This window comes from Sinohyriopsis cumingii, chromosome 1, assembly GCF_028554795.1.
Source record: "Sinohyriopsis cumingii isolate HCF-2022 chromosome 1, ASM2855479v2, whole genome shotgun sequence".
Taxonomy (NCBI): Eukaryota; Metazoa; Mollusca; class Bivalvia; order Unionida; family Unionidae; genus Sinohyriopsis; species Sinohyriopsis cumingii.
In genome coordinates this window covers 160962060-160978246 of record NC_142961.1, presented here as the reverse complement: position 1 = coordinate 160978246, position 16187 = coordinate 160962060, and the positions used below count along the sequence as shown (strand labels likewise).

The window sequence follows — 16187 nt, the reverse complement described above, 5'->3', positions numbered from 1 at the left end:
TTGTTATTTCACAAAAGAAACCAAATTCACTTTATTTTAAAATGAGGGACATTTTTTCACGAAACAACTGTCAATGTTGAAACTGACATTTTTTAAATTTTTAAATTTTTAAAATTGTTGTATTAGTAAAATACTGACGCTGTGACTATACTGCAAGTAGTAGTGATTTATCCATGAGGAAATCTTCGAGTGCCAATTCAGGAATGTTAAGTTCACTACAAACTCTGGAATTCTCTTCTCCTCAATGAACTTTACATGGGAAATGAAACTTTTTATTCACCAAGTCCTCATTTCACATGGCTGCCTTTATATCTTTGATCACATTTGTGAATGAATGCTAATTTGAGGTAGATTTATTACATTACTTACATCGTAATATTTCTAATGTTGTTTGATTTATCAACTGAAATAGTTGACCTGACAAACAACCATGATTTCTAGTTCTTACACAGGTAGGATTTGTATGCCTTTTTCTTTTCTTTTATTATGCCACCTATATTTGAATTTATAGAAAAGACATAATTACAATACAGTGATAATACAAAGCATGTGTCCTTTAAAATGAGTGTTACAAAACAACAACTATTTGTGCAAGTCAGAGATGAAAACATGGTTTACACATAATTCGGTTGTCACAGAAACACTCAAAGACATAGCTGTGACCGCAGAATGAGATTCTTCGCATTTTGGATATAAGTGGGCATACTGCATTTATGATGATTACACTAAAACTGAATTAAATGATATAATTAAAACATGAATTTTATCTGACAAAATTAATTTATTTGGTATTTATTTAATAAAGTGTTGCCACCAGCAGGCATTAATGACATTTTCATTGATAGAAATCTCGTAGAAAGTTGTTATTTATGGTGTGCTGAGAAAGTTGTTGGGAAAATAAATTTAATAAAAATATAACTTCTTCCCAAAACTTGCACATTTTATGATGTTGATTCAAATGTTTGGGTACTAAACCACCATTTCAACAATAAAATGAGCTATCAATCAATATTTCATTTATCAATTTTGAGACTGATTTTCTTCACAACAACAAATATGGGCCAATTTTGGGTGTATTTTTCAGCAATCAAAAAATGGGATCCATGCCTGACCACTCTTTATAAGCAGTTGGTTTGTGGGTTATCCTGGCACAAGTTATTGCAGGTGTGGTGTGCAAAAATTAAGATAAACTGACACTTCTGAAATGGCTGAGTTACTGTTGCTGAGATGCACCAATGTAACAATGTTCAGAAGTGAAGATAAAATGTACTGAGGCTATGTAACTGATATGCTGAAAGTCATTCAAGCATGAAAACTTGTCAGTGTTCTAATTAAGGTATGGTCAAATTACTTTTGTTAAGACATATCTACATACCGATTTTCCTAAGTGCACAGGAAACAATATCCATGACAGAGTGCATAATTAATGAACTCTCATATAAACAAATGAAAACACAAATGGGCAAAACACTATTTCCCCTCACAACTTTTGGCAAGAGAAGTAAAAAAAAAAATTCATATACCTTAGGTAACAAAAAAATAAGTATGAACAAAATAGACCATATAATGCCATGTTATCATACCAGTAATATGTATCCAGGAGGAAGACAGGAGAAGAAACAACAAATCTGCTAAAAATTTCCTTGAAAAAAAGTTTCATGAAAAATAAAACATATTTAATATCTTTTATATCAGTCATTAAAAAGGTGATGATACATTATTGTAGCTTACAAAGCAGCAATCTCCAAAAACAGCTGTGTTGACCCCATTATTATCATGGTAAAATTTATAAATTCAGTCCATATATTTTTAACCCTGCAATGTTAAAATGTAAAAGCCAAAGGCAAAATGTCACTTACAGCACCCCTACCTCCAAGTCAATAAACACCACCTTAAGAACAACAACTACAACACTATAGTAACTTGGACCATGGAATGTAATGGCAAAGTAAATTATTGGCATAGTTATGTGAACACAATACAGATCTTAATCTACCAGCCTATTACATTAATATATACAAATTTGTCCAAGCCAAGTAAGCAAACATGTATATTAACAGATTCTGTACTTACCACCTGTTCCCAACACCTTCAGAAGAGCAAAGTCTTTGACTGTCACACAATCTCTACCTTGCATATTAACTGAAATAAAAGAAAAAAGAAATTAAACAAATGTAAATTCTACTTGTTAATTCTTTCTTTTTCAAGACCTCTCAATACTGCTTGGACACAGTTTAAATAAGATTACAGTCTCTACCCTCATCTGTAATGATGATGAAATGAAGAAATAAATTCTTAATCTTGGGCAGTTCTGTTTTCTGGTGTTTTAAACATAAAGGTTGTATTATGCTCAGGCAACCTGCCAAAGGACGCACCATAGCAGTGAATCCTGGTTGATCCAATAGCAGGATCTGAAAGATAACCACCAAGCCACCATGGCACCACAAAAAAAAGGTATGCAAGAGCAGATCTGGGTTTATTTAGTTTGGACTTTACTTACAAGTATTTATGGTACCTATGATTTATAGTAAACAGTGCATTACCCTGAGCTGCAAGCACATAGCAACTGGCAGATTGAGTGTGTACTGTTTACAATTATGTGTGCTTGATGCATGTACCTACATGCATAAATACAAGTGACAGATCACAGACTCAATCTTCATTATGTACATATAGTTATTGAATACAGAACTATGAAGAAGTGCAAACAGATTCTGAAAGGATGACTGTATAAATTCCACTATATCCTACACCAAAACAGTACCAAAAAATCTTGTTTACATTGTTAAATAGGATCATCTTTCATGAACTGGTACAAATGAAAAGACATCAGGAAATTATTAATGAACATGCTGAATGGAGCCTTATTGTAAACAGGGGAGAGGCACACAAGGTCAGTAAGAATATATAAGCAATAAAGTGTTTTTTATCAAAGGGGTCATCATGGATCAGTGCTTTGCATGCAACCAGAATATTGCAGGTTCAAATTCTGCCCAGATCAGACATGGCCCACAAAGTGATGGAAAAGACATTTCACTCCAACTATTCAGCACTGCATAACCTTTCATGCACTAATGTGCCATCACACAACAATTAATCAAATGATCTCTTGACTGCTGTAAATATCAAGCATAAACGGTACTATGACAACAGAGGGTTAAAATGATTCTATAATTATCTACTTTCCCAAAATAAGTTTGCACAAAAAAGCCTCTTAGTCTTTGTTGTATATTCTGTGCTGAAGTCTGGGCAAGTATCATAAAATATTAAATGTAATTTAACTTGTACAGCTAAGCCAATTTGATTATAATTAGATCTCACTATCCTATGTGAAGATCTGACAGCAGATGCTTAGATTTCTTGTTCTGGTGACCTCTGATTTAGCCAATACAATTGCAGCTCTCAGAAATCTGAAAATGGATCAAATAGTTTGGCACACATTGATATTATTCAATCATGCTACTCAGTCTCCCAAATGCCAAAATTTAATACTTCATCTGATTGGCTGATAAAATTAGCAATTATGGTAATAAAATGCATCACTAGAACATGACCCCTAAGCACTCGCTGTAAGTTCTTCATATTGGGCAGTTGAGATCTGATTTTAATCAGATTGCCAGCAAAGATTTCAACATGTCCTACAAAAAGCCAAGCATGGAATGTTTTCCCAACCCAATCGCATATTATCTAAATTATATCTTTCATTTCAAACCATGCCAACTCCATCCTGGGGGAACACATCCAATCTCACAAAACACTTACAGTGCCAATTTACCCAGAATTATAAACTCAGAACCAAGGACTATATCTAACATAAATACTGTGAAGGGAACAATGTACAACCACAACATGTCTGATATCCTCTATGTGGATAAAAAAATATTTTTGCACAGAAACAATTATTCTTCATTCAGTCAGAGTTACCTTAACCTTTTGACTTTAAAATTAATAGGGTTCTTCCTTACACCAAGTGCAAGCAATCCACATAGTTTGGGAACCTTAAATAATGGAGAAAAAAAGTTATTATACAGAAACTCTTCTTTCAAAGTGACCCTGATCTTTGACCTCTCAAGACCAAGTGGACAAGGTTTTTCCTCACAAGTGAATGACTCCCACAATATTTGGTAATTCCATATAGCAGAGAACTTGAGTTATTGTGTATAAAACCATTTTCTTCTTCTGTAATGTGAGCATTGCCTTTCTCCTTTTAAACCTGAAATCAAAACAGTTCTTCCTTATAAAAAGTGCAAACTATGTGCAGAATTTGGATACAGAAGATGGTGAAGAACTTGAGTTATTGTGCAGAAACCATTTTCTTTTCTTTTTCAATTACCTTGACTTTTGACCTTTTTTGCCTAAACTGATAGGGTTCCTCCTTATCCCAAGTGCAAGCCTTCCAAAAGGTTTGTTAACTGTAGATGGTGGACAACTGAATCTTTGGTGCTGAACAAAATCGGTAACAGACAGTCAGATGTTACAATACACTCCGCCCTATGCTTGGCATATAAAAAGGTGTTGGGATGACAACCAAACTCTCCCATAGCCTAGTGGTTAGAGTGTCTGCTTCGGATGCAGGAAGTTGTGGGCTTGAGCCACGACCGAATCATACCAAAGACTTATAAAATGGTACAAGCAACTGCATTGCTTAGTGCTCAGCAATAAGAGGTTAGTGTTAGGACTAGTCAGCCTGGTGTCAGGGTAATGTGACTGGGTGGGACATGATGCTAGTCATCTGTGGCATGAATTATCATTATTATTATTATTATTATTATTATTATTTCCACCAATGTGCAAGAAAGCAGCATCACTACAATCACCGTTTTACAACTATCACTTTTACATGCTGCCACAAATGGAAAACATACAATGCAAGTCATTCAATATCATATTCATTCATCCACAAATCACGATAAACAAATGTGTCTCCATGGAAACAGTTTGTGCCAGACTAATAAGATCTGACCATGCACTACCAGTACAAACATGCAACTAGGGCCAAAACCAACATCTCCACTTTGCTTTTTTCCCAAAAATATTATCAGGAACAAAATCTTGTGTTATATACAGCAACCCTGCCATCGGAAAGTGTTGTATACTCTTGCAAATAAGAAGGGTCCAACTACAAACTGCGCAGACCCAGATCTGCCTGTAGCATAATGCTATGATAGACCTGGGTCTGTACAGTTTGTTAGGAGTGAGTAGTAGAACAACCAAGATAGACCCTAACCTGCAGATCAGGATCTTTGTTCTTTGCAGTTTGGCTCAACTTTTGGAACATAAAAGTTTCTTCCTATTTTGCACTCAAGCAACATCTAGTGTATGCCAAATGTAACACATGATTCACTAATGCCTCTCGTGTTTTTGGCTTGATATTACAGGTAGGAACAGAACTAGTGTGCCTCTCTCTCCTCCTTTCAAGCATAAATATTGGCCATATCCCCCAATCTGGCTTAATCTCACATTCTTTAAACTTTTTTGAGCAACTTTATTTTGATCAAAATTACAGAGCATCAGAGTTTTGGATTCTTGATTTTTTATAAAAAAAATTATGATGGTCATTACCAAAAGATGTTGTGGGCTTATGCCATTTTTCAAATACACAATAGACTATACATGGCATCCAGTATTACTGGTGGAGGGTGAACCCAGGAAAATCCAGGGAACAACCATCTGACCTATGGAAAGTTTCTGGCAAGTTTTCTCACATACCAATATTGGATGAACCTCAGATGGACAGAGGTGAGATGGCAGTTATTGGTAAGGCATGCACATTAGACCACTCACCCATCCGGATTGCCCATTACCATCAAAATATAAAACAAAATCATTATGACAGATTTATCCATCTGAGCAAGATCTCAAGTTTTGCACTAAGAAGGTTTCAAGATATGGGAGCCATGAATCTTAAAACATCTTAGTCTGAGTATGAGATTCTGTTGCAACTAGTCACATATTGTTGTTGTTGGGTTTAATGCCATTTTTCAGCACAAGATAGACTATATATGGCGGCCAGTACAAATGGTGGAGGAAGAACCCAGAAAACCCTGGAAAGAACCACTGACCCACAAGAAGCTACTGGCAACCTTTCTCAAATACTCACACTGGGCAAGCCTGAGACTCAAACCCACACAGACAGAGGAGAGATGGCAGTGATCCGTACTGGTGAGTGCTTCAGACCACTCTACCACTTGGGACTCCCATCACATATTGTACTACTTTCGAAAGTTACTACTGATTTGCTGAAAATGGTAACCCAAGCTCAAAGTCTTAATGATCTCTAGGCATGGATTTTTAACGTAGCTTTAAACAAAATCAGTCATATCGCTATGATGTGGCAGTTTATAGTGCATGATGTCTAGCACTGGGGCACTATCCGTTATGGATCACTGCCATCTCACTACTGTCTGTGTGGGTTCGAGTCTAGGATTCGGCCAATGTGGGTATGTGAGAAAGCTTGCCAGTAGCTTCTCGTGGGTCGGTGGTTCTTCCCGGTGTTTTCCCCGGGTTCTTCCTCCACCATTAATACTGGCTGCCATGCATGGCCTATCGTGTGCTGAAAAATGGCGTTAAATCCTACAACAACAATCATGCCGCAGACATGTAGCACGATGTCCCACCCAGTCACATTATCATCACACCAAGCCAACCAGTCCTAACACTAACCTCTTAATGCTCAGCGCCAAGCGAGGCAGCTGTTAGTACCATTCTTTATAAGTCTTTGGTATGACTTGGCTGGGGAATGAACCCACAACCTCCTGCATCCAAGGCAGACGTTCTAACTACTAGGCCACCAAAGCAGTTGCAGGGATCCATCATTGCAAGCCACAGGTGACAATCTACTATCACCTACATTTCCTCATTTTCTACAAACACAAATAAACAGCAACACAATATAACAATCTGGTACACAACAATGAAAGTGCACATTTTATTGATCAACAAATGAATGTGCTTGGAAGAGAAAAGTTAATTGGCTTATTTTAACAGCACAAAAGGTCAAAAAGGCAAGAAAACTGTCCTCTCATGAATTCTTTAGTGATTGGGTTAAGCATGTTTTATGCATATTCATGAGAACCAGGGAAATCTCAGTACAACTCCAAGGATGAGAAAGGAATCACCTGTGGCTTGCAATAATGGCCTTGACCCTTAGACCTGGGGGTAGTCCCCAAATCACCCTTTCCACAAATTAACCACTTTTCTGCATCCAAACTCACCCACACCTCCAATCTGCCCTTGTCTGTGCAAAATGAATTAAAAGATGACTGAGAAAAACGAGGCATTACTACAATCAAGATCCTGATGGAGAGGGTTTGCTAACGGAATCATGCCATCATGCCTCTATCCATCATCTAAACAGGTACACTAATAATGTAAACAGATCTAATGATCCCTATCCAAGAGCAGCTATAAATCTCACTATGTTAATATTATCCATTAAAAACCTCCAAATCATGCAGCACACTAATCCAATAAAAATGTATTGTACAGTGTGTATGAATTAATCTACACTGCAATTTATATAAAGCAATCATAGCAATGTACCGTACAGGAAGTGTACAAAGTAATCCTATCAAAATGAATTGTGCAATTTATATAAAGTACTGTGCAAGACATGTATACAGTAATCCTACCAAATGTACTTTACAGAAAGTGTATGAAGTGATCAAATGGTAACTATACATGTAGTTTTATAGTACATTCCAAAAGAAAACCAGACTATACAGGGCAAATACTGACCATTTGTGATTTCAGTTGTCCACATTGAGTGACCACCATTGGTGCATTTTTTCATCCTAAGCTTCATCTGAAATAATCCAAGCCTGGTTTACTGTCCACTGACCTTTATCACACCTTTTTATTTTTGTTATTGGCTACATGTAACTCTATATCATTAACTGAATATTGATCCCTAGTCAGCTGTATTATTGGCTGCCAGCTCTATCTGGTATGTCCATGTTCACTGCTATCCAGTGCAAGTCTATGTATCTATGCAGTGGAAGTCTATGAATAGAAACAACCTACCATATATACTCACTTGCAAAGAGCAAAGATCATAATCTGCCATAACATAATATGTCTGCACATCAGGGTTTATGTTGTGTGTTCTACTGATTAATGTTAACTAACTGCACAGACACATGTATACTGGTGCATTATGCAATTGCAGATCTGGGTCTGTGCAGTTTGCAGTTGGACTTACGTATAAGTGAGTATAAACGGCACAATGTCAGCACTGTAGTGCTATATTTAGAAAAAGGTATTAATGTACTACCAGGGGACTTCCAGGAATAAGAGAATGAAAAGGAAATAAAGACTTTAAATAATAAAAAGGATAATTCCGAAAATTAGTCAGCACCCAGCTTAAGTCTAGTATGACATCATGAACAGTTAAAGTCAATGAAAATAAAATGCCAGAAATTGTGAGCAAATATTAATAAATATGCAGTGTTGTTGTCCTTAAGCCATCCAAGTTTGAGGTGAAATTGACAAGATAATGTAACTTCAGAACATGCACTCGTGCTATTTACTGAATTATTTTTAAATAGAAAAAGTAATATTTTGCCACATCGATCTGTAAAAGATTACACACAAAAAAAAATGAAAGAACAAAGTCCACAGAAAAGCTGAATTTTGCAAGAACTACCTTAGATACTTGCTTCTAAGTTGAGTCCAACTGCAAACAATATAGACCCTAATCTGCCATACCATAATGCACCAGCAAACCAGAGTCTATGTTGCTTGTTCTTCTGATTACTCCTAACAAGCTGCATAAACCCAGATCTGCTGGCACATTTTGCAATGGCAGATCTGGATCTGTGCAATTTGCAGTTGGACTCAACTCACAATGAATATAAACAGTATATTACACTGAATACAATTTACTGGTATGAAAACATTTAATTATGCATGAAAGATTACCTCATACTGCCCCTATTTAACTTTATTATTAGCAGATTCAGAAAACTAAAGTTTTCCAATTTAAATATCCTCACTGCAGGGGCCAACATTTTGTTCCTTTTACTGAATATATTTGTTGAATAAAATCTGACTTAGAATGCAATATATCACCTGTCACAGCTGCCTTACAGAATTTTGGAAGGCTGACTGCCTCAATAAAACAGTATAAAAATGACAGACTCAACCATACAGTAACCACTATTTTTAGGAAGGCATCAGACTGGGTCACATTTTTACCCAAACTATCAGCATAAGGAAAATAAAGCCTATTCTCTGGTGCACTAAAAGCAGTGCGGGACTAACTTCTTGACAAAGTACAATCCACCTAAAAATGGTGGATGCTGAAATATAAGCAGAGTCCTTGCTTGTTAGGAAGAGACACTTCAAACTTTTCTCCTGTCTAGAACAGGTAGACAGAACTGTAAGGCCCTTACTTGACAGGGAAGCGCATCTTGATCATCCCCAAACCCAGATATCAATATTGGGTAAACTATGGAGAAACTGAACATATCACTGAACCATAAACATCCTTTATGTATAGACGAGGCATGAAGCTTGCTCCTTCTCGCCGACATTGAAGACAGCATAAAAACAAATCTTAAAGCTAGAGACAGGGTGACATTCTTGAAAGAATCTTCAGCCAATGGTTTACAAAGTTTTTTTTGGGACAAAGCACATACTACACACAAGACATTCTATCATGGCACCGAGTGGCCGAGTGGTCTAAAGCGCTCTTCGTTACGGATCACTGCCATCTCACCTCTGTCTGCGGCGGTTCGAGTCTAAGATTCAGCCAATGTGGGTATGTGAGAAAGCTTGCCAGTAGCTTCTCGAGGGTCGGTGGTTCTTTCCGGGGTTTTCCCGGGTTCTTCCTCCACCATTAATACTGGCCGCCATGTATAGCCTATCGTGTGCTGAAAAATGGCGTTAAGCCCCACGACAACAACAACAACAACAACTATCATGGCACTGGTGAGCATGACACTGGTCTTGGCAGCTCAAAACATGTAATAAAATTGGAAAGATGAGGCTCAAAACCAATTGCCAGACCCTTGGAGAACTTGAGGATGTTTGGCAGGGCTCACCAACAGCCCTTAATAACAGCAGAAAACAACATTTTCTCTTCAGACAGAAAGAAGGGTCTGCCTCTGTACTTTGTGATGGACATCTACAAATAACATATTTTCTACTGCACCAATTGAAAACGTTCTCCATAGTAGAAATCTGCACAGTAGAAATTTGACATGGACCATCTCATTGACTAGATGATGCAGTTGACAACCATGCATGAAAATTTGTCCTGATACATATCACTGGAGATGTTGTTGTTGTTGTTGTTGTAGGGCTTAACGCCATTTTTCAGCACAAGATAGGCTATACATGGCGGCCAGTATTAATGGTGGAGGAAGAACCCGGAAAACCCCCGGAAAGAACCACCGACCCACGAGAAGCTACTGGCAAGCTTTCTCACATAACCACATTAGCCGAATCCGAGACTCGAACCTACGCAGACAGAGGTGAGATGGCAGTGATCCGTAACGGTGAGCGCTTTAGACCACTCGGCCACTCGGGGCCCCCACTGGAGATGAGTGAAGCATAGAAAATCTGTGGGATACATTGGAGGGAAGATCCCCTGAGCTGCAAGAGCAGCTCCCTCCTAAGAGGTAATATCATTTGAGCACTTTTTCAATGCATATCCCAAACCCCAACTTTTCCACCCCAAACCTGCAAGTGACCCTGGGGTCATAACACTAAATGTCACATTATGATGTATTTTCATGATGTGGCTAACTGCATGCATGAAGTTTGGTCAGAAACAACTCAATGTTATGGATTTTTCCCAACCCATAATTTCTAAAATTATCTAAAGGAATTTGACAAAACGAGCAACACTTATACCTGTTGATGGACTGTGCATTGCTTTTTTTCTTCATCAAATGTTACCCCATAATTTCTACATATTTTTATACAAATCCTTGCCCACTTGTGATGGTGCATATGGATTCTTGCATAAGAATAAAAGTAACTGTCTCAAACCAACATTATCCCTGGGTTATTCTCCTGTATCTGTCCTTATCCCCTGTGGCCCATCCCATGTATTTAACTTGGAAGCCATTTAAATCCCCACCCTACAACAACATATACACTTTCTCATCTAAAGGCCAAGTCATTTATGTAACCATCATTGACTCCTGGGTCTCTCCTGCCTTATATGGATTGTGCCTCTGGGTCATAACTTAAACACTATTCATAGGTCTGCCACTTAATCATATATACACTTCCTTGATATCAAAAAGGGGTGTTTACCCATGGAATTCGCATAGCAATGTTGGTGACGGTCGTAACCTGAAAATTATTGATATTCCCACCTTATATTATAACCAGGTCATTTATACAACTAGCATTGGCCCCAGGGTCTCTCTTTGCTCCCTGGTTACTTGCCCCGTATCATAACTTAAAAATTGTTAACAGCCCAACCCTAAAAGTTTAGAAGTACATTACTCTGCATGAAAAAGGTAAGCAATCTAAAGTAAACAATATTAAGACATTGGGCTAAGGACTAAAAAGCCAAAAATGAACCCTTGTTGGAAAGAAAGAAAAAAACATGGAGAAAAAAATATGCATTATACAGACTAAAATCATAATAAATATGTGCCTACTATAGTTACAGGTTTTAAACCCAATTTATTGCCCTAGAAGACAAGTACTGGAAGGAGACACTGTAGGAAATAAACATGGTCACTTTCATCTTGAATTAATTGCTTGTACCTACTATAAATTGCACCAAAATATGAACAGTGTAGACCCAGATTTACCACTGAATAATGCACAAGCTTGACATTGTCTGCATTATTCACATGGAATTACATTATGACCAGGGCCTGCATGTCAATTCCATACTAGAAGCACTGCTGTAAAACATATGACCTTGAGCACAAGGTCAAAGGTTAAGTGCCCATGTCACAAAATGAGAGCTTCAAAGTATGAAGAAAATCCATCATGGATTTTAAGAAATATAAGCAAATTTTCTGACTGGCCTCCATTTTAATGGGCAAATAATCATGATGCAGAATGAAATGCCTCAGTTTCATAACGACTCTTGCGAAGTAGACTGGGTTTAGGAAATACAAGCAAATGAAAAACTCTAAATTCCAAACTCTCCCCCCAACCAAGAAACTACCATCACTGCTCTTAGTATATGAATACTGAGGCTGAGCTTGTTCTTATATATATATATATATATATATATATATATATATATATATATATATATATATATATATATATACACACTTTATTCAAAGATATATTGAGTGGATTTTATTAACTGAAAGCTGCTACAGTTTCCACAGCTGGTACTGTCTGCAGAACTGCTAACCTTGACTCCAAATATACCACAATCATAATGTCAATCACTGCCTCAAGACCTCCCTTTTAATATTACCTCCAACAATCTGAATGCTGTCAATGTAATATCTTAATCACTGAGAGTGGCCATGTTGGGTTCATTCCACTATATACAGAGAGGAGTCTGACACAACTTTAAGAAAGATTCCCAGACTGCCTCCAACCATTGAGAGAGGATCATGGATATACAACACAACAACGCAAATAATACCACACCAGGACAACAATGAATTTGGCAAGTCACTCAAACCTTATAATGACAATCAATAGAGGATGGAACCGGAAAATAGATCTTTGGACATGTATCCAAGGAGAAGGTATAATGATCCTAAGTTTATGCATGTAAGGTTCAAGGTCAAGAAAACCTCACAAACTCAAATAAGATGCAAGTACTGACCTGAGTATAGAAACCGACCCACTTACCGGGCAGGGGGGAGTACTTCTCAGAACCAACATGCAGAGAAAACTCAATAATATGACTAAATGAACCAAAGATTAACTCGGACAAAATCTATATATATTTTTAATAAAAAATATACAAAAAAAATATTTAAAAAATACAAAAACAATAAACAATCTCCCCTATATACACAAAACACTATATCTGGGGGGACTGGGATACATAAACACAAACCATAACCTTTGGAACACGAAAAACAGGGTGACACCTCAAACTCTTTACCAGTGTGTGCTGGGACAGAGTCATAGTGTGCCAACATAATGGAGAGGATCATGGAGCAGTTGCAGGGCCACGTAGGTGATGAGGGGATGGGACTGCAAACCAGCTTAGTTGCTGTGCCATGCAGTCAACCAGAATGTAGGGAGTCTACCTACTATCTCATCAATGCAACCTGAATACCTGGAGCAGCAAATATCAAGCTAGCAGCAGATGCACAGTGGCAGGAGGAAGAAACAAAAACAAAGGCTGAAAAGTGCCACTGAAGAGGGCCATGCCTTAGTTCACACTAAACCCGTTCACCCTCAAGAGAAATCACCAGGTATAGGCTGCTCTGAATGCCTGACTGTCTGGAGTTTTCCATTTGGCTTTTGAAAACCCCTTTTGATCACAACGTCTAAGTACAAATGTGACCTTTTTCAGCCCACCATCTAAAACACAACTTTGAAATTCTGGAAATAATATACAATATCACTATATTATTCACTGTTAACATGTACCAATGGATAAGTTGACACTTTTTGGAAACATTAAGTATCCTTTGTACACTTAATTCCACATTCAAATGAAATAAGCAATATTTTCAACTATCATGTGGCTAACATACAATTCAGCCATCAGCGACAGCCCAACTTTGACCACTGGCCATAATTTGATTTAATTTGGTGTTTCAACTCATGATTTGGCTGCCACTTTGCACCTCTGGAAACATCCTTTGTTAACTTGGCCTCATACAGACATTATGTGCAAGAACTGCACAACTAATTAAGCAGTGCGACTGTGCACACCTTTTAACTCATCATGAATGGGATGCACATGAGTTAAATACAACAGTAACCCTCATTAACTCCAGCCAAACTCTACCTGCACACAATCTGGCTTTCAACAGTAGCTATCACGAGGTGTAGTCTGGCCTAAGCTAAATTATATCTCCTGGGACATTATATTGTCAAGTCTTTTATTTTATATTATTAAATTCTGTTGTTTTCTCTCTTTTCATCTTGATCATTATTGCTTCTTTCATCATATGTGTTTCTTTCCTATAAATATTGCTTCTGTCACTGTATTTTTATATATTACAGATAATCTAAACCAGATTGTGTCATTATATGGAAAGACGTCACATGGACCACTTTGCTGTATGGGCTACTGATGCTGAAATCATTCCACAGCCTCTGTTGGGTACTGATGTTTTTGTACATTCTAAAATGTAAAATCCTGTGGACTGGCATACACGCTAAGCTTCATCCACACTTTAGCAAACTACAGATACCTCTTTAGATCTCCTGACTGGGTCCAACTGCATTAACAGAATTATCAATGTTCAGCAGTTCTAGATATCCATGAATGCACTTTATGTAACTTTCTGTCTTAAACTACTTTCTATATTATATGATATAATTCCACAACACAGCAAACTGAAACATTACTTCAGTATAGCATAAACAATTTTGTATGTCTATATGACTTGCATTGCATGTGTTTAAAATAAACCTGTACAAGACCACTGTTCTATATGCATCAACATTATAATTACCTACCATGTACAAAGATCTACTATCACATAATGCACCAGAAATCAACAGAATAAACACAGGGTCTATGTTGTTTGCAGCTGGATGGGTCTTATAAGTGTGTCTATATGGTAACTATGAAGGAGGGTGAATATATGATGGTGAGTGTCGTTTCAAAGTAAATGCAAAGGTATGTAGACTTGCATACAAAATATAACATCTTAATTTACTAATTAATTCAAAAGTGAATTACTCTCTTCGACCACTAACCATGAAGCAGATTCCATGAGATGATGGTTAACTATGAAGTAGAGGTCATATGAAAGTGAGAGTGGTCTCATAACAACTGGGATGATCCATAGGCTTGCACACAAAATATTACATGTTAATTTATTAATTAATTAAAAATTAATCAGTTTTCTTCAATGCTATCTGTGAAGTGAATCATACAAAATGCAGAGTTTGTCAACTTTCCAGATGTTATGTTTTCAAGGTGTCAACAGGCAAAGTGTTGCCAAAATTTTGTTTACATCAAAGACAGTGACCTGATTAAAACACTGAACAATACTTTCTAGCCTATACAATTGAATCCTCCCTTGGGCATGGAAATGCACCCTACTGAACTTGTAAGCAGCAACTAAATGAGATGAAAGTCATGGAAGCTAAGTGGTTATCACACCAAACGCGTAATCATAAGAATGTGGGTTTCGATCCTACCATCGGATCAGTCCAGGACAGATACTGTGATGTGTCCTTGGACAAGGGACTTAACTCCAATTGCCTCATTAATAAATAACCCTCATCTAGTGTTGCTAATATTGTTGTAAAACACCAAACCAAACCTAAAAAACATACACATGAATTCTTACCATGGCTCAACCAGATCATTCTAATAGTTGTTTTCTGGCTGATGGAACAATTCAAATGCATGGTAGATATGGGCACACATGAAAACTGTATACAACTGACCCTAGTGATAACCTTTAACCTTTGACACCCCAATGGAAACTGGATGATACCTTAGTACAAGTTTGTACTTTCAAAAGAACAAAAGTGCTTGATAAATGTAAAAAATTTCTTATGCAATGCATAAATTGTTTATGTGCAGTAAAATATAAAAATACATTGTTACAATCAGTATAACACAAATTATTTTGTGCAATTAAAAAAATACAGGTTTTATTTTAATTAGCATGAGAAACAGAAACACATTTACCAATAATTTTAAACTGCATAAAAATCTGAAATAAATTTTATCACAAAATTGTAAAAAAGTATATTCACCTAGCTACTCACCTTACTTTTGTTGGCATGAATTTGTATCTACCACCACATTACACAGGTGTAAAATATATTTACTTATTACTTGTAATGTTTCATTGCCCTAGAGAAATTAAGAAACTGGTTTTTGTAACTTACCTCCCAAAAAAAATCAGTTCAATGTGGATTACCGTATAAGCTCAAGTTCATGCATTTGTAACAAAATCCTCATGGATTTTTACTTACTGTGTGGTTGTATTTATTGTTCATTCCTTTTTTGTCTTAAGTCCAGTTACCTACATACTTCACAAATGCAGAACTATTTCTACCCTGTCAATTTACTGATACACTAATGCTAGGGCACATACAGC

General features: G+C 36.9%; 1 protein-coding gene across 1 annotated transcript in view; it reads right to left on the bottom strand.

Annotated features, from left to right (window-relative positions):
* Window positions 1-16187, bottom strand: part of LOC149808248 (ribosomal protein S6 kinase alpha-5-like) — a 109023-nt gene that overhangs the window by 58419 nt on the left and 34417 nt on the right. The window contains exon 2 of the mRNA XM_089975435.1: window positions 2074-2142. Coding sequence (XP_089831561.1) covers window positions 2074-2142 — 69 coding nt within the window. The remainder of the gene's footprint in view (window positions 1-2073; window positions 2143-16187) is intronic.